Here is a 26,054-nt window from a genome sequence, read left to right as displayed (position 1 = left end):
ATTTACAGCTCAAAAAATACATGATATTTAACATAAGAATTAATCTTGGTGCTTTTATAAAATTATAAGCTTCAAATTTCTGCCTTTAAAGGTGCACTCAGTCATTTTTCTTCATTAAAAAAGTTTTACTCCAAAAGGACTGAATTGTTATTTTGAAACATATGTATAAAATCATGACCACTCACATGAGATGAAGATCCCAGTCATATCAGTAACCTTATAAAAGCTGTTTATTCTACATGGGGAGGGTCCCCTCATGGGGGCTGCCATGTTAGGATCACATGACCAGCCGAACACCACTCGCTTAATCTCAGTATCCGTCCCGTTATTGGACACTTTTACTCATAATTTAAGTAAATCATGGCTGAATGTGAATAGTGAACTTCTATAATGGCATCGTTAACTGAAAACTATTGCATTTAAATTATGCTGCATCCACACCACTAGGTGTCAGTGTAAAGGCCAAAGTATACTTGTAAAACATCAGTTTTATTCTACATGGGGAGGGTCCCCTCACTGGGGCTGCCATGTTAGGATCACATGACCAGCCGAACACTACTCGCTTAATCTCAGTATCCGTCCTGTTACTGGACACTTTTACTCATAATTTAAGTAAATCATGGCTGAATGTGAATAGTGAATTTCTATAATGGCATCGTTAACTGAAAACTATTGCATTTAAATGCTGCATCCACACCACTAGGTGTCAGTGTAAAGGCCAAAGTATACTTGTGGTGTCCGCGTTGCGGATCGCTCTGCACACAGAATGTGTGACGCAAATTGCATCATAAGCACAGCTGCGCGTCTTGACCGCGCGCAGCCTAGAGTTTCTTGACTGCTCACGCGGTCCTCGGCTGTGCACGCCGCCTGCGCATGCACTGGCCATTGACTGTACTAAAAGAGTGTCACAAAGTCTTCCATATGTAATATGTCTTCCATATGTAAACCCACACATCAAAGAGATGTCTGGGTGATATATACGTGTACTATAAGGGACTCTGAATAAGGTCTATATTGGGCATCCACTGATATCTTCAAAGAATCATATTTCTAATGTCCAAAATAAATAAATAAATAAATAAATAAATACATTTTAGAACAGTACATTGAATTATGCTGCACTGCCATCTAGTGACCAAAAAAACAAAGGATCATCACACTTGACACAGTTACATGATATACTGTTGGAACATGCCCATTGCACTAATTTACTTCATAATCACAGTTCTTCTAATTGTGGTCTGATATCAGAGAAAAGAAGAAACAGGAGAGGGAGCAACAGCCCCTGACCACAGGCTTTCACTCGCAGTAATGTAATGGTACAGATGCAATGTGATGTAAACCCCAAATTATAGTTTGTTTTTAGGCCTGTCCCAGGTAGCTGCAGTGTGTTAGCCTACAGACAACATGATCTGTCCATGTTGGGCAGGAAATGTGTAAACATGGAAGCCTCTCTTTCTAATTGTTCAGATGTTGAACCACAGTAAGCACCATAACAAGAAGGGGTTAATTGTTCATACAGTATGTTGAACAATGCACCAAAACAAGAAGGGATCAAATCTGGAACAACTAGCTTGACTAGTAAAGCTTGAAGGGGCTTACATCAGTCAACCCTATTGATTGTGTGCTTTTTCTTACTAAAGAAGTATCATGAGTCATGTTGATATGCTGTCTGCCTTTTTAATATTGGATGACAGTCTAGCATACAATTAAAAAGAAAATTGTTATTTAACTTTTTAATTTTTGACTTGGTAAATAATCAAAAGTAATTCACAAGATGTCAAACAATTCTAGTAAAATTATCTTTGTCTCATAAAGATCTACATAAACTTTGCTTAAGTTAGAGCCACATCCCCTGTGAGAAGTTAGTTCATGCTGTGACCACAAAATCAAGCCTAACATTCTCTACATGCAAATGACCTACATATCTCAGCAAGTTGAGTTATGCAGCAAGATTGTTTCTCATTCTGCTGTGTTGCAAAGCATGAAAGCATTGTTGAAATGACCATCATTTTTGGAGGTGAGAGATGTTCTTAAATGTTCATTTTCTTGTGTGGAATTTATTGTGTTTAATTATTGAAATTATTGTATTTCAATATGTTAAACTGTGGAGGTTACAATGGTCTCAGTTAGCTTTGCTAACTTTGGTTTGTGTCTGAAGCTCAGAGCGCACTACAATGGTGAAATGCACAGCACACAAAGACGTACACATAAACCACAAGAATACATTTCAGGCCTGCTTGATTGTCAGATGAAGTATTGCAAGTATTGTAATAATTCTTAATGTTTTTAATGGAATATTTATCCTATTTTATATGATTTAACATTGTGTTGATCATGTACTGAAGAGTAACTCAAAGGCTATTTATTATTTTTGTCCTAGTTTTGGCACTGTATGAACATTATGGGTGAATATCTTCAAACAAAAAGCACTAGGGGACTGTAATCATTTGGTTTGTTGATCACCTGTGTAATCTTGGACTACACATTTAGACCCCTTCAAAAATGTATTGCTTGATAATAAACACAACTGATGATAATTTTGTGTATTGTTATTCCATAACTGTATATAGAATGTCTTCTTCATCCTTTATGACATCAGTGTCATAAAAAACAATCAGACAAAAAATTTTATGGTTTGTATAATCTCCTGAGACTCCGCGTCCACATGCGTGAACATTATGTTTTGGCTTCGCTATTTAAACCAACTGATCTCAGTTCGAGACTCTATGCTGTCATTAAAGGGTTAAACTTTCGACGCACCAAGTCATGTGACAAACAACACAGCGCCGCTCTTAGCTGAGTTTGTCTTTGGGAGAAACAGCAACAAAACTACATCTTGTAAGAAACCTCATAAAGATTTTACAGTTTGAATCAAAAGTTTAGAGTCTCTAGTTTCATCCGATATGCCATTTAAAAAATGTAATTGATTTATCACGTAACGGCACACTGTTAAACACAATGACCATGTACGTGGACTATAGGTTCATTTTCCTTAAAATATCCTATATTCGCTGTGCATTTTCACATTGAGAATCAATGGATGCATCCAAAAGCTGGAAAATGTTGCTTTCAGAGGCTGTGTATGGAGTTAGGATGAAAATAAAGTGCATTTCAAACTGTTCTGAGACCAGTGCAGACAGACAGCACATTGGAGGTTAAGTCATTCTCATATTAGGGAGCAAGGGAGCATCCGATAGCTTTCCTATGCAGCCTAATGCATTCACTCCTAACATCCAGTCAAAAGTTTCAGATGATATTTGAACCACTCAACATGTTTGGCAGACATGGGACAGTGGTAATTGGTATATAGATTCAAAATTTATAATGTATCATTTTATTTTAACATGGTTGCCAGTGATTGATGATGCTGGCCATTACTTTGAATCAGAATTATTTATGCTAATTTCTGATGTAATGTCTGTAATGTCTCAAAAACATGAATAACCAACACTCCTGGAAACATAAACAATTTGCTAAAAAAAAACAAAAAAAATCTGACTTGGTATTAGCTTGGTATTATTTAAAATTTCACAACTTAGTCCCGATGTCCACATATGTGGACATCAATTTTTAGGAAAACTATTTGGTAAAAAAATTTTTTTTGACATGTTTCAAAGGGGCTTCTAGTTAAAAAATCAAAAAGGGGAATGGAAAATGTACATAGCAGTCACGCTCGGGTCTCAGGAGGTTAACTATTGTTAAAATAGCATATTTGTTTATCCAGCACCCCAAAAGGCGACAGTCAACTTGTGTGCTAATACACAGATCAGCCACAGCATTAAATCCACCTGCCTAATATTGTGTAGGTCCCTGTCGTTCCACCAAAACAGTGCCAAATCTCATCTCAGAATAGCCTTCTGAAATATATTCTTCTCACCACAATTGTACAGAGCGGTTATCTGAGTTACCGTAGAATTTGTCAATTCGAACCAGTCTGGGCATTCTGTTTTGACCTCTCTCATCAACAATTTCCGTCCACAGAACTGCCGCTCACTGGATGTTTTTTGTTTTTGGCACCATTCGGAGTAAATTCTAGAGACTGTGTGAAAATCCCAGGAGATCAGCAGTTACAGAAATACTCTGTAGGGCTTTACTGGTTGTTTAGATCAGTGTTACTATCAGAAATAATTAATAATTATTTATGTAGTTATTAATTAATATTTAAATTAATCAATTGAATCTAACTCATTAAAACCTCATATTGGGCTCCAGTAAATGTAGTGCGCTACGTTTAGGAGCAAGTTTGGTTATTAGCAATAATTAATAATTATCAAAGATAGTTACTAATTATTAAAATCAATAGAACATTGATGAGAATCAATGTTAGTTTTTTTAATCCTTTAAAATCAACGATTATCAAAGATAATCACTAATCATTAACATCGATGAAACATTAATTAAAATTAACACTAGCTTATTGATCATTCAAATGCAATCATCAAAGATAATTATCAATTATCAAAAATCAATAGAATATTAATAAGGATTAACATTGATGGGGTACCACCCTGGAATTAAGGACTAATAACCAAATAGTAAAACAGTCTCAATATTAGATTGTTTTCTTAGGAAAATCGACATCCGAAGAATATCGATTTTCAGGAAAAAAAACAACAAATGAAGGTTTGAATCCGAGCACTGACATCCCGTCAGCATGACACAGGCGTATGCAAAACAAACCAAAACACTTCTCTTTGTAATATAAACAAAGTTTATTTATGCAGTAATATCAATTTTTAATTAATACAATGCAGTCAATAAACTTCCGACTTACAACTACAAACTAAACAGTGATATGATTAGATATGGAAATAAAATAATTCTATAACACATAAGGTGTGTGTGTGACAGTGTGTGTGTGTGTGTGTCAGTGTGTGTGTAAGGAGGGACGCGAACAAAATAGCGGACGTGACTCTCGTGGAGAGTATGTCACGCGAGACTTCCGGCCAGTGAATATGACCGCGAATGGGGGCGGAGATGACGTCTACCAGTTACCCCGTATATCCGCTTGTACAATAGCTTAGGGACAAAGCTGGGCTTTAGCATTTAAGCTATCTACGAGCCAAAATGTGTGCCAGAATGTTTGTGAGGGGTCGCGTGCCTGCGTGTGTGTGTGTGTGTGTGTGTGTGTGTAATTAGTACGAGAGAGAGAGAGAGAAGTGACAGCCCTAAAGCTGATTTCGCGATCGTGGGAGAGAAAGCAGCTGTTTAGTTCATCGCTCAGAGACGCGGTGGACGGCTCGTAAACAGTCCCACGTTATTTGACCCTTTCATGGGTGAACTCAGTTGCTGTCTCACCCGTGATGGCGAAATTGCACAACAATCCAATTTGGTTGGAAATACAGCAAAACAAACTTGTGATAATTAATACCCTGAGTATTAATAATGAGCGGACATGGCGGTCCGTAAACTGTACAAGCAAAAAACCTTGAAACACAAGAATAACACACTATAATATTCTATCTCTGCCCAGACGTAAACCTCTTACTTGAATTGCATGAGGACACAGGTAGAATGTGTTTTCCTCCGTCCTTTAACTTTGACCCGGTTCCTTGAGGCTCGTGTGATGACGGGAGGCCGTTTCCTCACTCTGTCGGCGGGCGGTACGGTTGTTGATTGTCGGCGGGCAGTACGGCTGTTGATTCTCGGCGGGCTGGCGGAGAACTCAGAAATGTCGACTTGATTGAAGGTGGAAGAGAAATTTTAATCTCTTCACTTCTGTAGGCAAACGGATGAAGATGCGAATTGCTCGGCGGTCTCCTTCGGATCCGTTAGAGTGTTTGGTTGAACACAGAGTAATCTCAACTCGTCCAGCGAGATGGAGATTGTATGGCTACAGTTTCAAGTCGGACATTACTTCCTTGTGCCACGAGGTTGCACCTGAGAGCAGCAAAAAGCTACGTCTATATTCAGTGAACAAAGTCACTGGAAGTAAATTCTGGAAGCATTTCAGAGGTATTTCAACTCCTGATGATGTCATGTTTGAGGGACGTTCTGTTGTGTGCCTCATCCAATAGGAGTTGAGAGTTCGATCCTTTAATGAGCAAGGCTTCATGGATTTGTAGTCTGTTTTGGACTCCCTTTGTTTGATTTTGGCGCGATTTGTAACAGTATAATTTATGACTTGGAAGGTGGGGGCTTGAGTTAGGTTTTTACGACTGTATTAGGTCTGCCTTTGTCTTCTATCTGAATACATGAGGCCCAACAACTCAAACCAGCCTGTCTGGCACCAACAATCATGCCACGGTCCAAATCACTGAGATCACATTTTTCCCCCATTCTGATGGTTGATGTGAACATTAACTGAAGCTCCTGACCCATATTTGCATGATTTTATGCACTGCACTGCTGCCACACAATTGGCTGATTAGATAATCACATGGATGACTGTTGGTGCCAGACAGGCTGGTTTGAGTATTTCTTGAAACTGTTGATCTCCTGGGATTTTAACACACAACAGTCTCAGAATGGTGCCAAAAACAAAAAACATCCAGTGAGCAGCAGTTCTGTGGACAGAAATGCCTTGTTGATGAGAGAGGTCAACAGAGAATGGCCAGACGAGTTCGAACTGACAAAGTCTACGGCAACTCAGATAACCACTCTGTACAATTGTGGTGAGAAGAATATCATCTCAGATTGCTATTCTGAGATGCGGGATGGCGCTGTTTTGGCGGCACGAGGGGGACCTACACAATATTAGGCAGGTGGTTTTAATGCTGTGGCTGATCGGTGTAAATCTGTGCAAAATTTAATTGCAAGTATCCAGCTTGTGTTTTGCAATCAGTTAAACAGTTACTGGATCCACAAGTCTGTGAAGTATGATCTGTTATACATACATTCTTTAAGGATCATTGAGGACTTATATATTAAGCCATTTTAAGGACCAGTGAGCCAAGAGAATCCCCATTATAATTTTGGGCTGTAACTCTGATGACTATAATTAAAGTGTAATTGCACTGTGGCCCTCTTGTTATATAAACCACATACTGCTGAGAAAAAATGTATTGACCATTTTATTTCTGTCCATCAACAGACAAACCAAAACAAAATGGGAAATGGGAAAACTTTACAAATACTTATCACAGGCCTTTTCAAGCAAATTGCCATGGCAGCACACTGTAGATAGTTCACATGTAAAAATGGCTGGATGAGGATGAATAATTGAATAAGCCATCTGCTAAATGGCAATTCATCTTTATGTTTGAGATTAATGTTTGTTCTAGTTTCAGAAAGAAAAAAAAAATTCAGGTCTATCACTCGATAGCACAGCAGCTTTATTTACAGTAATGAATCATTTTTACATGTACAAAGCATGTTTCATTCCTCCTTAAATAATTTAACAGTTGTGATTACCACTGAATATAAACAGTTTAAAAGGTAATAAATAAAACAAGCAGTAAACAGTGCACAATTAGCTTATGTTGAAGCCCAACTTTTCATTTCATGTACAATGACATCAAAGTTACCTCTGCTTTTCTCCTAATCTTCAGTCACCAAAGTCCAGGTACATCAATGTATAAAATGTAAAACAACATTACCTAAAATGTGCTTCAGACAATAGCAATAATAATGTATATTTGTGTTATAAATCAGTTTTAACTGCAATTTTGTATTATACATATGACTTTATGTAAATATAAATATTGCCATGACAACCCTCAAGCCACCTCCATTATAAATGCAATGCAGTTTTCACCACAAGAGGAGGCTTTCTGAGGCCATTCCAAATGAGTGTCTATCAGCATCGCAAGTCACTGGTGACCCTAGACTTCCACCAGATGTAAATGAGGCTGAATCATGTATTTCATCATGGTGCTAACATGCAGGCCATCTTGCACGCCACAGCAGAAATGAGAGCCGCGCCCCGACCACTCCCTTCTTCTGACTGGATGAAGGTAATTTCGCAGTGAGGCGTCATTTCCCGTACAAGTTTATGGAACCTCTCCTTAAAACTGAATGAGAAAATATGAAGGTCAGTGCAGGAAAAAGGGTTTTCACATGTATTCATGGAGTTTTGTGGCTTTTAGTCCATGTCTATTAGCTTTGAGGTCATCATTCTAGTATACTCCTAAAAGGTGTGAAAAATTAACTTTTAGCAGATATATACATTTAAAAGTCTTTCTCTTTCAGGGAAATAGACCAAAAATATTGATGACTCGTGTTGTACGCAGGGGAGTCTACAAATTTGTGTCCCCTTCCCCTAACAAATACTGTCTCATCCTAGAAATAGTACATTGCAAATCATGCTTCATGGCTGTGACGTAAACTAAAAGGGTATAATAAAAAGGAATGAGCCATTTAATATGCCCCTCCCCAACTTCCTGTTTCAACAGGAAACATGAAACCCACGGTTAAGCCATTTAATGAGATCTGTAGTTGTTTTTATTACCCTTCGTATTACATCCCTTTCTCTTTTGCCAACCTAGACCCCTGATTCCAATTAATTTTCCCCTTCATTCCTCTCTGTTTGCCTTCTCATAATACCTCTCTCTCCTCTTACACTCACCGAGGGTGTAGTTTGTAGACAGAGCCATCGACTCCCACCGTGATCTTCAGTTCCTCTTGACAACGCCGTTCCCTCATTAGGTTGATGACGCCAGCGAGTCCAGCCCCACACATGTGAGCAGCTCGAGTAGACACACTCTCACAGGCCAGACGCACAATGTCACAGTCCAGCTCGGATGGCAAGATTCCCAGTGAGCTTAAGATGTTATAGATCTGCTTTCTGTCCCCAATGTCACTGAAATATAAGAAAACTTATTTATAAAACATACAAATAATTTGTTTTTATGAAGAAAAAAAAATCAGGTGTCATGAACCTTGAAGGGGCAAAGGTTTTCAGTTATAAATGTCATTGCACAAATGGGCTATTTGCAGGTCAGTCATAATTAATTTATTCTGCAAGCTAAAGTGTCAGATAATAGGGGGGTTACCAAGATAAAGCGAGTTTTCGGCTGGTTAAGTGATTTCAACTTAGGGCGACCTGCTCCGTGTGAAATAAAACTGCTTTTATTAGGCTACTCATGTGACTGGATGTTATTTTTTAAACACATTTTAAACATATTTGTCAAAAGTACCATTCGTTTCTTTAGGGGCAATTTTTATTTATTTTTTTAGTAGAAAAAGAAAAGCTACTCCTCAATGCTGTGAGAGAGAATAAAAATGTCCCTGCTGTTTAATTGTTCAGATGAATTCGTCTCAGTTAATATTACATTCTTTATCAAATTTGCCACATTTATTACAGCTGAGCTATCTCTCTCATCAAATAGTCAGATTTATTAGACAGCCCTAAACATAAACCTGTTGTCTTTGACGTTGTTCCGGTTTGAAAAGGCATGGTTTTAAATGAGATGACAAAAATAACCATACATTCATAAGACTATTGAAGCATATGCCTACATTGTAAAGATATCGTTTAACTGAGGGATAAAGTTAGATTTAGGTTCGATATTCTTTGGATATTCGCCTATTGTATGTAAAGGGACCGTCTGAAAACTCCACCCACAACTAAACCGTCACTGGCATCAGAGAAGTCACTTATTTGACTATTGACTTACATGTTCTATCATAAAAAACAAAACAAAAAATAAAATACAATAAGTTCACAGGTTGCAGTAGATCGCCAGAGTGATGGCTGTGCATATGAAAGTACAGTATTCACTTATATTATGGAAGAAAACAAATCACTAAAATTAACTTATGCTAAAGGAAGTTCATGAAAGCTCGTCTCTCAAAAGCTCGACCAGTGAATTTAAAATCAGCATTTACACATAGCCTTCACATTTGTCCAATAACAAAAGGCACACAAAACTGCTGCGTATAGGAGTAGGCCTAGGTAAAGGCCACCCACATTCCCATTCAAAATCATGGATGTTGGAATGATCTGAGCTTGAAATTAGTAATCTTCACTGCCATGTAAATACTTATTGTCTTAAATTAAATATTAAATGCAACAATATCTTCCAATTTATTTTTTAGTATTATTTTTATTATTATTAGCCTATTATAATTATTATTATTGTTGTTTATCATTTGTTTTTATTGTTTTTTTTTTCTCCCAATTTGGAATACCCAATTCCCAATGTGCTTTTTTTTAAGTCCTTGTGGTCACATAGTGATTCGCCTCAGTCCGGGTGGTGGAGGACAAATCCCAGCTGCCTCCGCGTCTGAGACTGTCAACCTGCGCATCTTATCACGTGGCTTGTTGAGCACGTTGCCATGGAGACATAGCGCGTGTGGAGGCTTCATGCCATCCACCGCGGCAACCACGCCCAACTCACCATGTGCCCCACCGAGAACGATCCACATTAAAGTGACCATGAGGAGTTTACCCCATGTGACTCTACCCTCTCTAGCAACTGGGCCAATTTGGTTGCTTAGGAGACCTGCCTGGAGTCACTCAGCACACCCTGGGATTTGAACTAGTGAGCTAGCGAACTCCAGGGGTGGTAGCCTGCATCTTTTACCACTGAGCTACCCAGGCCCTGTTGTTTATCATTTGTTATTTATTGTTGTAGCTGTTATAACTCACTGGCATGAATGCTCATCTGTCTTGGATGCATCCTACGTTAAGTCTGTATATTCCCTGAACCGCATCTTGCTTTGTTCATTGCACTGCAGTATGTAAAAATGAAAATAAATTGATACTTTCAATACTTTTTGATGATTTCAAAAACGCACAAAACACTGATGTCAATTTAAAACGCTTATTTAAAGCAAATCAAACTATAGCTGCCTTAGACTAATTATTAGGACAAAAGGTGTCCCGACTGTAAGACCACTGTGATGCGGTGCATGACTTGTAAAATAGGGACTGTCCCCGGTTTTAAAATGACGTCTGGTCACCCTAACTGTGAATGCCAGCCGATTCTCCAGTGCAGTGTGGACCATCATTGCCCAACTGATCAGCTGCATGGTACCACTTATAAATGAATAAAATAAGGATAATTGTGAGAAGACATTTGGCATACAGAGCGAGGGATTAATCTTAATAAACCTCTTAATAATGTGTGTGTGTGTGTGTGAGTGTGGGCAGATTTAAGTGGTTTACAGGACTTTTTTAAGGTTTCAAACTGGTAATTACAAGGGTATTATGCTATAAATGTGGTTTATGAGGACATTTCTAGTGTCCCCATAATTCAAATCACTTAAAAAACATACTAAACGATGTTTTATTGAAAATGTAAAAATACAGAAAGTTTTTTGTGAGGGTTAGGTTTAGGGGCAGGGTTAGGGTTAGGGGATAGAATCTATAGTTCATACAGTATAAAAATCATTATGTCTATGGAGAGTCCTCATAATGATAGCTGCACCAACATGTGTGTATGTGTGTGTGTCGCTCTTATCAATTGTTTCACAAGGTAATATTGTCCTAACGCTGAATCGCATGAAGACGAAAACCTGTTTGCATTCAGTGAACATTTTACAGTTGTGTGTAGGCACTGTGTCTGACTATTTGATGAGAGAGATAGCTCAGCTGTAATAAACGTGGCGAGTTTGGTAAAAAATGTAATAATAACTGAGACGAATTCATCTGAACAATTAAACAGCAGGGACATTTTTATTCTCTCTCACAGCATTGAGGAAGACGATGGTGCAGCTTGACCAATCAGAAGAAAGGGGCGTTTCAGGTCCACCCAGATGTGCGAATCAAATATTCAAGCCATATATTAGTGAAATCCTGTGACTATTTTCCCAATTTCCTATTTTTAACTTGAGCATTAAATCGAAATTACGAAAAACAAGTCATTATTTGTTTTTTAATCAAGTCATTATTTGGTTTTGTAAACGAATAAAGAAATAACAAGTCGTTCTTTGTTTTTCCAATTTTGAATTTCCTAATTGAATATGAAATGAACGAATGATACACAGATTGAAAAGACTGGAGGAATTGGTTTCTTTTGTAATTTTAAACATACAATTAACTAAATGTAATATAATTAGAGAGATATACAGATTGAACATTTAACATTGCTTAGATAAAAATAATTTATTAATTTTCTCTTTGCCATTGACATTTGTTGGAGATAAAAAACTATGTGCATATATAAAATGTGAAGATGAAGCCCGTATTATAATCAGCAATTCAGTCCTACCTCTCAATCTGGGAGACGAAGCGAGTTTCAAAAGCTCCCCGTGTTTTCAGCAGGTCTGAGGCTTCACCATTAAACAGCAGATCTTCATTCACGAGTTTTAGCAGCACAAGACGCACAAGCTCTCCTATATACTTTCCACCAATCAGCTTTTCATACCTAAAGTCATGGATAAAAGTATGCAGAGGTTAGATAAAAGTCTTTCTCAGCCAAAGTAATGTAGACCTGCAAATGGTTTGGAAATGAAGACCAGTGGCTCTATTTTAATAAAACTGCAGCAACAGGAAATGTTTTTTATGAGTGGAAGCCTGAAGATAAATTGTGAAATATACAGTAAATGGCCTAAAGTATGATTTTCTGTAGAGCTGCTTTAAAACGATGTGTGTTGTGAAAAGCTCTATACAAATAAAAATGACTTGACTACACTCAAAAAATTATTGTTCAATTTACTTAAGAACTAAAGCAACACAATTCTAGAAAATTTTGTCACAACTTGATTTCATTGCTTTCAATCCTTTAAATTTGTAAAATGGAAGTTTACTTAATCCATTTGAGTTGGGGCTACATGAATACTTTTTGTGATGTTTATGTAGCGTTGATGAAACTGGGCAGGGGATTTCCACTTCCCAGCATGCTTTGCAAAGAACATAACAGAGAGAGAGTAAAAGTTCAAATGAAATGTATTAGTTTATGTGCTTTTGTGCAAGATGAATATAAAGAGGATACCTCTCAGTGTTTAATGTTTTATTATGTTGAGATTTAGAAGAGTTTCTGTTATGTTGAAGTTTTGGGGGTTACCATTTCGGTGAAGAGTGGAGCTTGAGCTAACGATTGTTTGCTTTGTTGAACAATTACTGTGCCAATAATAGCATAGTTACTAAACTTCACTGCTTCCAACCAGCATGTATTAAGCATGCTAACATTAACTTTCATTAGTTAGTACATAAAGAAATAAAAGAGATTATTTGAGTTACATTAACACATTTAATTTTGTTGGGTTTACCCAATTCAGTTAGGTTCTTACTACACAAAGTGTTTGTGTTGAGATTACATAGTAATTTCAAATTCAGAAAACTAATTTCAGCCAAATAAGTATTTTTTTTTTTATGTGTAAAGTGACAGGGACAGAAAGAGAGCATGAGAGGTGAGAATTAGGTATGCTATCAAACATCAGAGAACCAGCCCTTTGAACTCTTCTGCATTAGCTAACATACACTGTAAATACCCATTAAGGTAGCAGCTTCACTAATGAACTCCTTCCCTGGCCATTAATCCAGCTGTGTGTATTCCAGCACTGACGTAGTTACCGTCAGTATCTTCACATGACCAGAAAAACAATTCTGTCACCTGGAGACCACATAAGTGCTCCAGGTTGGTGTCTCACTAAGTTCTTTCTGAACTTTGGAGCAGGTATGTGAGAACATCTGATTTGGCCACAAGAAATGTGCTAAAGGTTGTCAGACTATCTATATCATGGTCCTGTCACTCTGTTAGTCTGTGTTTTTGTCTGACAGGACCATGGCATCATCGTCCCATGTCTGTCTTGTATTTCAATATCTGGTTTTGGTTGTATTCCCTGTCGTACACTCTTCAGTCCATCTTGTTTCATGTCGGGAGCACGGTCTAGATCCTGACTTCCTCTCTGGTTCGGTTTCGGTCTGTGTCGGGATCCGGACACTCGTGCTCCATGCCTGTCTGTTATTGATATGGGTGCATCATGCTTATGTCATCTTGGCAGCATGCACTCGTGTCAGTAGTTTGTCTGGCTCTTGCGTTGCGCACCCAGGTCGCGAGCTGTCTTCATGTTGTGCTGAGGTTCGGTCACTTCGGTCTAAGGTGTGTGTGTGGCCAAACTCTCACACAGGTGTCTTGTCTAGTTTTTGTCGCCTGTTGAGTGCGTCATGGCGTTTGCCTCGCAATGTACGCTCAGGTTTCGTTTTGTGTGAGAATGCGTGGCATCGCTTTGTTTGGTGTTGCTACACATTCTCTCGTCTTGTTTGTCTGTTGGCATGGGCGTATATTGCCTTATTGTCTTGGCAATGTGCGATCATGCCATTCGGGTGTTTTGTTGTCTTGTGAGAGCCAAGGATTTGTTTTGTTTCTGTATTGCCGCATGTCTCTCTGTCTTACGTCATACCCCACCTCCTTGTTTGCCCATTATTAGTTTATTAGTCACACCTGCCCTGTCTTGTTAACCTGCTGATTTCTCTCCCTATTTAGTCTCCTCGTGTTTGCTGTCCAGTGCCAGTTTGTCTTGTTTCCAGTCATGTTTTCCAGTCGGTCCTATGTGTTTGTTTGTTTATTCCAGTCAGTCTGTCAGTCGGTCTAGTTTCCTGTCCTGTTCTGGTCGGTCCTGTTCCCCGCTGCCCTACGGGGTAGTTTATGTTTGTTTTTTCCCCCTTGTGGGAGTTTTGGTTTGTTTCCGCCCTTTTGTTTTTTAAACTCCACGCTTGGGTCCTGAGCCTCATTCTCTATTCCTGACAATCTATTGTTACTAAAAAAATTTAGCTACTGTATTCACATATATTATCTGAGAAACAATAGTGGGTGTGTTTCTTTTAGAATATATCAAAGAGCCAATGGCCATACCTGAACATGATCATGTATTAAAATAGTCTGCATCAAAATAGTACTTTAATAAATGAGTAGCTGAAATAATATTGCAGATGCTGCCATGTTTTGTTTTAAGTTAGCTCGAACAAATATATTGTTAGCATCAATAATAAAAAAAAAATAGCTTAATCTGTTTAATTGTTTAATCAAGTTTTCTTCAGCTATGAAATTTTCTGAATTTCTTAAATTTAATTTATCCTAAGGTATATTTAAAGTGTAGTAAAAGTGTATTGAAGTGTGTTAAAATGCTTTCTGCATTCCCAGCGTAACATGCAGAGATGGAAGTAAGCCAAGGTTGATTTCCCCAAAAAGTGTAAACAAGTTTCAACCGAGCTTGGGGTGGCTGTTTATCTGATCAATGACAGAGGTGGGGAGTGTTTAGGAAACATTTTTAAAAACAGCAATGTAGTTTAAAGAAAATATATATTACTTGAGATGTGTCTGTCTGAGCAGATTTTTTTTCTAGAGAAGTACTCACAGCTGTTTTCCAGGGTTGAGTGATGTCTCATCTACAACACGATCATATTCCAGACGAAACTCCTCCAGTTCACCATTGTCTCCAAACGCTCCCCATTCAGTGTTCACACACATTTTTCCCTCCTCTCCCTCCACAAGCTCCACTTTACGCATCTCCTCCATATAACATGCATTACAGCCAGTACCTGAAAAACAATGACAAAAAAAACAAAAAAGAAGAAAAAAAAAGAGAGAGAGAGAGACAACAAAATCAATCAAGGTAAAACATTTCTGCGCTACACCAAATGGAACTGCACACATAACTAGAAAGGTAAAATTCATCAAGACAAACTTTAATGTTGGATTGACAAAGCTTTTGTCTGAAAGTTTTAAGAAGAAAGATAGATAGTCAAGTAGACCTTCAGATAAAACTTTTAGAAAGATAGAAGGATAGATTTGTATTGTGACCTGGCAGGCCTTGTGTTTGTTTATATTTGAATTTTTTGTGAGTTGGAGTTTGAATTAAGGAGCATTCCATTGGCCCATTTAAACATTCTGTCAACGTAAATCTACAGGATTATTTGTATTTTTTTTTAATCACCCACTGTTTGAAAAACTTTATTCTTGATAATTTGATAATTTTGGCCTTGGTTTAGGAATTTTAGAAAAACCCTAAACTAAGTCTGTAGAAAACCAGTATTTTGGCTTTGTCAAGCCAACATAATCACTGTTTTCATACAGGTTTCCCAAACACTGCTCATGTCTTCCATTGGTCAAACTAACAGGTAGCCAGGGTTGGGGATCAACGGAATACATGTAACGGGATTACGTATTTAAAATACAAAATATAAGTGACTGTATTCCACTACAGTTACAATTTAAATAATTAGTAATTAGAATACAGTTACATTCAAAAAGTATTTTGATTACTGAAGAGATTACTTTGCATTTTATTGTCATTTGTTTCATTTAATATTTAATCCTTTCAGATGGAAAACATTTATACATATAAATGATGCGATCCAAAGTGCATTTGAACAGCAGTGAAACCCTTTCTTATGATGTGTTACATTCATATGAGCAGACAGAGAAGTAAGTTTGAAGTAAGTTTGGAGCAGAAGAAATAGAAATAAACCTTGTGTCAATTTTCAGCATTATGCTAAGCTAAAATGCTATTTCTAGCCATTTTACATGCACGTTACCAGGCATGATCGTATTTTTTTATCATGAAAATTCACGTTGGATCATAATTTCTTTTTTTCTAGTAAGACCTTTGATATTAGGGCAAAAATCTTATTCTTGCTAATAATTTTTGAATTGTTTTCCTGTAAAAATATCTAAAAATCCTTAAAACAAGATCAATTTGATTTATCTTGTTTTAAAAGCAACACTGCATAAGATTATAATTATTATAAGAATATTAAGGTTTTTCATAGAATATATTTTTAACATGTGTATTTTGTCTTACTGTACTGGCAGAGTTTTTATAGTCAAAACAAGTGAAAAAATCTACCAGTGCTGAAGAAGTAATCCAAAGTATTTAGAATACGTTACTGACCTTGAGTAATCTAACAGAATACGTTACAAAAGCATGTATTCTGTAATCTGTAGTGGAATACATTTCAAAAGTAACCCTCCCAACCCTGCAGATAGCCCCACCCTAAACTCACACCATTGGATTAGCCAATGTTGCAGTGCTGGTCTAGTCAATGTAAGTCTATGGGATTTTTTAAATATTTTTTTAAAATATTTGACATCTGCTGTGTGAAAAGCGTTATACAGAGCAGTTAGAAAGAAATATAGCAATGCGAGTCAAAACAGTTTGAAGGTCTGTACTGAGTTTGGTAAATGTAGCTTGAAAGCTCTAGGACAGGGCTACTCAACTTCGGAAAGGGGCTGCAAAGCTGGATCCCTGTACCCTTGAGGGCTGCACTCTTCATTTTTATGATTTATATATATATATATATATATATATATATATATATATATATATATATATATATATATATACATACAATTATAAGTTAACATTTTTATATTAAGAATGTTAGAATGTTAGTTAAAGGGTTAGTTCACCTAAAAATGAAAATTCTCTCATCATTTACGCACCCTCATGCCATCCCAGATGTGTATGACTTTCTTTTTTCTGCTTGACAAATTATGATTATTTAGAAGAAAAAAAATATCTCGGCTCTGTGGATGAGAGACAGCTCGATATTTAAGTCCTTGGCTTTTTTACTATAAATCTCCACTTTCACTTTCAGATATATTTTATGCTGCTTTTATGTGCTTTCTGGTGCTTCCAAGTTCTGGCCACCATTCACTTGCATTGTATGGACCTACAGAACTGAGATATTCTTCTAGAAATCTTCATTTGTGTTCTGCAGAAGAAAGAAATCACATCTGGGATGGCATAAGGGTGAGTAAATAAAAGAATTTTCATTTTTGGGTGAACTATCCCTTTAAGTAATTATTTAAAACATAAGGGGTGTAACAGTTCGATTTTCTGATATAGATAAATTCTGTTGTCAACTAACAAACACCATGAGTGTTCAGCATCACATACACCAGAGATGTGTTCAAAAACAAGAGTGATATATCCAAAATTAGCACCAAAAGTCCTTCAGTGACTAGTCATAAAGATTTGTTTACTTCCCTTTCGTTTTGCGTCAAAGTAGATCACTAAAAAGCATTTGCGTGAGTCGCGAAGGTGCCTCAACACCGTCACTGCAGGAAAAACGGTTGTTTTTTCCTGTAAATACTGTTGTCATGACGAGTACATATCTCTAATGAGCTATTCAAGAGATTGGACAGATTCACAGCGTGTTGAGTAATCTCAAGTGAGGTTGCCAGCGCGCAAATTTGATTTACACTGACAGACAGTGCGTGAGCGCACATGTACTGCGTATGAACGTGCGCACAGACCGACCGCCGCTCTCATAACATCAGCCATGAATGTTTTTTTTTTTTTTTACTTGTAACATTTTCTTGCAGTTGAATTCCCTCTCTAACGTGATTCAGCAATTTAGAGAACCAGCCTAAATCCTCATGAAAATGGACACCTCACAATGAATACAGATTTGATAGGCTGCTAATAAATATATTTCTGATAATGATATCATAACTCATGCCGCAAAAGATCGCTCGAGGGCCGCATGTTGAGTAGTGCTGCTCTAGAAGTTACAATTGATAATTTTGGTCTTAGTTTAGGGAAACAAAGTCTGTAGAATACCAGTATTTTGGCTTTGTAAAGCCAACATAGTTGCTGTTTTCATACAGGTTTCCTGAACACTGCTCCTGTCTTCCATTGGTCAGCCTAGCAGATAGTCCCACCCCCAAACTCACACCATTGGTTAAGCCAATGTTACTTTGTTGGACTGGTCAGGATGCTCAAAGAAAGCAATGTTTTGGAAAAAATTACGCACTTCACCTTTAAACTAAAAGCTTTATTGCCATGCTTTTTTCATTAATGGCTGTTACAATCGTCCGTTTTCCTGTTATAAAGTTTATTTCCTAGTTGTAATTATATTTACATGAGTCTAAGTGTGTGTGTGCTGTCATTCTCTTACCTACTATCATGCCAACTTCACAGCTACGGTCCTCATAGTAGCAGGAGATCATGGTGGCTACTGTGTCATTCACCATAGCAACCACATCCATTTCGAAATCCTAAAGAAATAATGAATCAATTACTAGTAAATTATGACTTTAATAGAATAGCCTATTAAAACTTTCATTTATTAAAATCTTTTAAAACGTCTAATGTACATATGATTTAATCAGCTTTCCATTCTCCTCACCGGACCTCATATGTATTATCAATTTGCCACTTCAAAAGGTCTTTACACAGGATATGCGTTGGAACTTTTATTGATAAACACTGCAATATGAACAATAACTCGTGCATACTAACCCCTCTTCTTTTAATAGCATCTCTCAGCAGACCCACAATGTTATTGCCCTCAGCGCCAGAGGCCTTAAAGCCTTTTGTCCAGTTGAGCAAAATGCCCTATGACAATTTAAGCATAAAAGTGCATCTGTTACACACCATTGAAGAAAGCCTTTGTCCACAGTTAAATGCACGTCAACATCATAATGAAGCACTAAAAGTGATTTTTATGATTTTTTAAAATGTGGCACAGACGCAAGTGCTTTGTCACAGCATCAGTAAAGTCAGTAAACCGTGAGTGGCTCCTGTTTACACAGATACAAGTACTGACCTTGTCCAAATCCTCATGACGGACTGGAAAAGAAAAGGTGAAACCAAGTGGAAGCTTCTTATGTTTGAGATTATGCTTGTCCAGGAAGTCAGATATGCACCCCGCAATGTAGTCAAACAGCTAGATGGAGAGAAAAGGGGGGTACAATGATGGGGAGACAAAAATGTCCGAATTTCCAAATATTTTCAAAAATCAAGCACTTCCTTGATTAAAACCCTACGTTCAAAGCCATTTTAAAACATTTCAAAACCATACTGTCAAATACTGTATGGATTCAGAATATACGATAACCTACTGTACCAGATATACTGTAATTTAGTCATGATGTAGACTTCCCTATTTTAAAGAGTGAGCTTTTGTGCTTGTTTATTTACCATTTCAGCGGTGCCAGTCATGGTGTCCTCTGGGATGGAGTACATGTGATGCTTCGTCTCCACCTTCCAACCCCGCTCCTCATCCTCACCCACTTTTACCAGCATCACCCGAAAATTTGTCCCTCCGAGATCCAGTGCCAGGAAATCACCCACCTCTGAGATGAGTCACATTAGTCAACACCAGATTCCGGGCAAATAAACTCTGTAGGACTTTCTGTCTTTATGTACCTGTCATGAACTAACCCTAATCAGAACTATTTTTGCTGACATTATGCTGACATTATTCTCACTGACATACAGTAGCTTATGATTTTCAAAACCACTGTGGTACATATTTGTTTAACTGCTAACACTTTACAATAAGGTTCCATTTGTTAACATTAGTTAACAGTATTATTTAACATGAACCAACAATGAACAATATGTTTTCAACAATTATTAATCTTGGTTAATGTTATTTTCCACATACACTATTGTTCACTATTAGTTCATGATACCTAATGCATTTACTAATGGTAACGAATGGAACCTTATTGTAAAGTGTTACTGATTAACTTCATGAGAGTAAAGATTAACAATGTGCTTCTTAACTGCATCAGATACCTGACAGGGGAAATAATTAAGGTAAGTAGAATGTAATGCAATGGGGTATTATTTATGTGGGTCAACCAGGTCTGCTATCAAACTTTTTGCATTGGCTATTACCATTTACATTTGGGAAATGGATGTTGCCCAAAGATGAAAACAACATAAAACACAAAAACCAACAAACAACATGAAATGTTTTTTTTTATTATTATTTATAATAATTCTAGAAAATCAAATGTGTGTGCTTTAGACATGTTTTAATACAGAGCAGTCGTAACCACTTAGGAAGTAACAACACTCACAGTTTAAGGATTAGAGAACAGAATTCTTACCAGAGCCTTCAGGTGTGGAGCGGACATAAGTGGGCAACATTTTCACACTGGCTTCATCGTGTGTCTCCACACGCAGTCCCCTCTCCATCTCTCTCCGCATTCTCCTCGTCACTTCTTCAAGCTCTTCTTTACTCAGCAGAAATTCAGACAGAATTTGGTCCACCTGTCAAATATGTCAAAGAAAGAGAGATTGAAATAAATGAATAGGGCTGTTTTAAACAGCCCTGAAGTGATATGAACATATCACATATAACAAGTAAACAAGTCTTAATTCCTTCACTCAGTCTCTTTAATAGGAAGCAACCGTTTTACTGCAAGCTTTGACTCTTACCATGAGAATTCTCTCCAGCACTGACTCACAGTCATTGGGCATTCTCTGTCTGTGAGCTGAAGTCAGGCACGGCATCTTTGCAAGAGTTTCCTAACAAGTGTGTGAACACTGATGTGCAAAAGTTTGAGTGTGAGTGTGCAATTGTGGTGAACGGAGATGCTCAGATGTATTTATGCTGCCAGAAGGAGATGGAGAGGTGTGGTCAGAGAGATCCGTGCCCTCTGTACACACACACACACACACACACACGCACACACACACACACACACTTAATCACTCCCATTACCTAGGAGACCTAATTGTCAAGGCTACGCACTTGCTCTCCATGGGAAATTCAAAAATGACACAATTTAAATTACACAATTTATGTGGTCTGAAACGTTATGTCCATTTTTGTTTCTTGAACAAACATGAGCCTCATCCTGATGCAATGGATGCTAAAACAGATCAAAAATAAATGATATCTTAGCCATAATATAAAGGGATGTACCAAAACACCAATTTACCACTAAAATAGATGATTAGTATATTTTCATTGGAGATTGCAATTTATTTTCTTTGTGATATTAAAACTTGACTCCCATTAGACAAACCTTGATTTCTCTTATGTAATGTAGCTTCAGGAATTTAAAGAAATAACTGGGATTTAGGTTCAATTTAAAAATAGCTACACTGAACTTAATCCCTTGCTAAATATAAAATACTGTTTGCATGGGGCAAACATGTGTCCCAAAATGGGTCTTTGGCCATGTGATATTGGTGAAAGTCCAAACATTAAAAAGTCTATTGCACTCTGATACATGCTTTCATGGTCAGACAGGATTAAAAAGGGAAAAAAGGTGAACATGAGTACATGCCTATTTATAAATGCACTGTCAACTCTAATGCTCAAAATAATTAATTGTTTTGAGTAAGGAAAAATTAAATCATACAAATTAGTTCAAATAAATTAACAGTGATGTGTATTTAAAACGTTCTCTTTCATTCGAGTTCACGAAACTGACACTTCTTAAGTAACCTGAATTCAGTAGTTCATATGTTATTGTAATCTTTTGTTGAAGCAATAAACGTATTTGGCTTGCTGTCCGTATACTGGAGGGCTCGGAGCTCGAGACTCAACTCGAGTCCTGATTACAACATTTATTAATTATTTAATTAATCTAGAGGACATGTGGAGATGGGGTGGAGGTGGGATGTCAGGAGAGTTGTAACAGGAAGCAGGTAAGCAGCGGCTTAAATACTCCTGCTCGTAGGCTGTGATTTGTCAGATTAAATTTGTTTAATCCATTTGTTTTATTGTTTTAAATTTGATGAACTTGTCTCTTTAAATTCTTTTTATTCTAAATTCAATTGTATTCCTCTGTTTCCAAGCATGATTTGAATGGCATTAGACAGGGAGAGTAAATATTCAAATTAAGTGTTATATAATGTCTTTGTGCATTATAAATACTGAATAATTGTTATGCTAATCAAAGCGTAGTATTTTCAATTAACATGTAATCAGCATGCTAGCATTCACTGTACTAGCTAGTTCTAGCTATTTAGAAAGTTAAGTGCCGTTTAAGTGTATGAGTTAGCTCATTCAGTATTTCAAGTTAAGAGCAATTAACACGCACGTGTAGTACTAAATCAAAATCTTAAAGTTCTATGGACTTTAACCTTTTAAATATAGATATTGAAATAAGTCTTTATATATTAATATTTTGTTATATATTGAGGCTATAATATGATCTATACATATTTTGCATATTGTTTTATATGCTTCTAATCTAGAATTAAACTTTATGTTTATGTGTGTGAAGACATTAAAGTGACACGTGAACTCGGTGCATTTAGGAGGTCAGACACCCACATGTTACGGTCACAGTGAACTAATGTTGTGAAAGATCCTCATCAGTTCAAACAGAAATTTATTTCTGGACAGATTTGCTCTCTACTCTTGGGTTCAAATGCTTTAAATAGAACAGACTTATATTATACTGAAGAAAGTACCTGCATAGAAGTCTAATGATAAAAACAACAACAAAAACTCTAGTATATACACTTTTAACATGCTATGCACACAACATATCAATAAATACAAATGAGTGAATTGTTAACAGAATACCAGAATTTGTGTTCTTAAATACACACTACACATGCAGCAGTCCCAAAAAGTATTTGCAACGTCCTGTTTGTCAGAGTTTAGTGGAACATGTCCATAGTTATACCTGTGGTTACATTTCTGTGTGAAGTTGAGGGGAATTGACTTCATTAAGCCATTAAAAATGACCTTGACCCCATTCTGTCCAATGCAGTGACATTCAGAGATTTTTTTAGTGTGACTTAAGTGTCCAGAAGGGCACAGCATGCATTACTATAGTCTTATTTATCTGGAGTGTTAAAGAAATCAAGACCACTATCAGCATAAAAATGCCTTTATAGCTGTAGCTTCTGTTGCTAGAGTTATTCCACAAAATGTTATAGTCATTTTACGAGAGGGTGTGATAACCTCAGTGAGAGGCTATTATTTATCAGTTTTCATAAATTAAGATTAGTGTTTATTGGTGCAGATTTGAATTATACCATACAATGTCTTGCCAATGTGCTTACATAAACACGCATACTGCGCAATCTCTGCATTGAAGTTGCAGCCAAAGCGACATAGATGGAGCTCGTCCAATGTAATTCGTATTGAGTAACCACATTCGCATGACAGTCATACAAGCAAATAATTTTACTTGTTCTAATGGCGTGAGGGGGAGGACCAAAGAAAGATGAGCAGATATTTGTGGGAAATTGGAGCATGTGTTGACATTTTCCACGGTAGACATTATTAGCATATATATATATGCACTTACATGTATGATTTATGTTCTGAAAGCCTCTTATTTTTGGAGTTGCAATAAAGTAGATTGGTGTTAAAGCAATCACGTGCATGCACTGTGCAAAGGGGTAACCTGCAATTGTTACCTCAAGGAGCTATTTTTACCTGATCTAACCAATATAATTAATTTTGTTGGCATAACCTAATGTAGACAGGAAGATTTAGTCATGTTGAATAATACATTTTACTTGAATCAAACCAGTTAATTTAGTTGTTACCACATGAAGTACCACAAAGTTTTTAGGTTAACACATTTTGATCATATAATAGAAGAAAGATAAGAAGACAAAATGAAGATTTTTTTTTACTTTACCTTGTCCATGATATGCAGGTCCATGGCATATCTTTCTCATGGGTGCATCATTTCTCAGATAAATCACAGGTTTTCAATCTGTTCTTCCTGAACGAAGGCACTAGTGAATATCCCAATGCCAATTCCCCAAAGTAACTGGAAATGTGTTTGGAAAAAGATGTAAATGGTTGATCAGTTTATCCAACCTTCTTCATTGTCAGTTTTGGATATTCCAATGTATATTCAGTCACATGGGATGGTCCTTTTGGTGCTCCATTTTCAATTATACAAATGTCCCGATACCAAAATCCACATATGTTTGTAGTCTGAATATGTTATTCGCTATTTTCATTCCAGTCCTCTCAGAAAAACAATTAATGGGTATATTAAAAAATTATGGATAATACTTGAGGTGATTTTCAAATGCTGGCCCCTTCTTTTTTGCTTCTTTTTTGACCGTGTCTGGTGTGACAGGTGTATGATGCAAATTATGCTCAACCCGTCATTAGGTTAACTTATATCCCTAGCTATCCAAGTTAACGATTCAATAATGAGTACAGTTCAAATGGAATTACAGAACTGTGACTGCCTTATTCCAAGTAAATGAACCAAATGGGGTATTGCTATCCTCAGGAGTACTAATACTCTTTTGAGGAAAAGAGTTTCATTCAGAATTTCACCCCTCCTGACTCCCTGTAACTAAGGCAACAAAAGGATTGTTTCCTCCTATTCTGCTGAAAACTACCCACATCTGTCTCCTACGCCAATTCAGACCACAGGTCCTACTTGTTGTCATGGTGAAATCGTCACCTAGGATATCTCTGAAGACCACACACTACTGATATGGAAAACACTTTGCTTGCCCTCAGTTAAGTGCCCAAACGGAAATTGTTAAATGAGGCAAAATTACTTAAGAAAACATTGGAGGAGTATGACTCTTGTTTGGCGAGAATGAGTGACAGTCTACCAGTGATGAGGGCAAGCGTTCTCTTAATAATAACATCCATAGACCATTGGATATTTCATACTACAATATAAAATTACACAGAATTTTTTTTTTTTGTTGTCGTTGGATATCAGAAGATGCAAATTAATACATTTTTATATACAGTGGGGTTCAAAATTCAAAATCTGGGAATCAAAATCTAATTTAAACCTGGAAACAAACATAATGTTTTGGAAAAAATTTAAAACAAAGAAGTTTTGCATTATTTCTATTTCACTAATCAAATAAGCAAATTTGTCACATGATCATTTTATGTTCTTGTACAAAAAGTTAGATATCTTTGCTATCATTGAAACACACTTCTCTTTGGAACATTCTCAAATCATGCTGGGATAACATGAAGATAACAAGCAGAGTCCATGCCATCTCATCTGCATGTTGTTATTAAAGTAAAAGCACCACATAACAAACACTAAGAAACAATAAAATGAATGTAAATGTTTTAATTAAATATTTCACTCAAATCTATATACTGATAATATAATTTATGATGAAAATGTTTGAAATAAGCCGGAAAAAATACAAAAAAGAAGCATTTTCACTAGTGGTCTCAGACTTTTGGACTCTGCATTATTATATACAGTATGCTATATACACTATGAATATATTATTAAACAAGTATATACACTGTAGTCATTATAATGCAAAGAGTGTTAAAGGGATAGTTCACCCAAAAAAGAAAATTCTCTCATCATTTACTTGCGCTCATGCCATCCCAGAAGTGTATGATTTTCTTTCTTTTGCAGAACACAAACACAGCTTTCTAGAAAAATTTATATCAGCTCTGCAGGTCCATACAAATGCAAGTGAACAGTGACCAGAAATTTGAAGGTCCAAGAAACACATTAAGGCAGCATAAAAGTAATCTATAATACTCCAGT

The 26,054-nt window shown here is 36.8% G+C and overlaps 1 protein-coding gene across 1 annotated transcript; it reads right to left on the bottom strand.

Moving 5' to 3' along the window:
* Window positions 1–7,254: 7,254 nt before the first annotated feature.
* gck (glucokinase (hexokinase 4)) lies at window positions 7,255–21,162 on the bottom strand. Its single transcript, XM_051653727.1, has 10 exons — window positions 21,010–21,162; window positions 20,679–20,841; window positions 19,759–19,913; window positions 19,385–19,504; window positions 19,078–19,173; window positions 18,734–18,833; window positions 15,187–15,370; window positions 12,099–12,254; window positions 8,510–8,743; window positions 7,255–7,955 (listed from the first exon to the last, which is right to left on the bottom strand). Exons 1-10 carry the CDS (start codon window positions 21,082–21,084, stop codon window positions 7,811–7,813), a joined length of 1,428 nt encoding a protein of 475 aa, XP_051509687.1. The 5' UTR covers window positions 21,085–21,162; the 3' UTR covers window positions 7,255–7,810.
* Between the last annotated feature and the right edge of the window lie 4,892 nt (window positions 21,163–26,054).

Source organism: Myxocyprinus asiaticus, chromosome 24 (genome assembly GCF_019703515.2).
Source record: "Myxocyprinus asiaticus isolate MX2 ecotype Aquarium Trade chromosome 24, UBuf_Myxa_2, whole genome shotgun sequence".
Lineage (NCBI taxonomy): Eukaryota > Metazoa > Chordata > Actinopteri > Cypriniformes > Catostomidae > Myxocyprinus > Myxocyprinus asiaticus.
The sequence above is the reverse complement of the archived record's forward strand: the minus strand, read 5'-3'. Positions and strand labels throughout refer to the sequence as shown.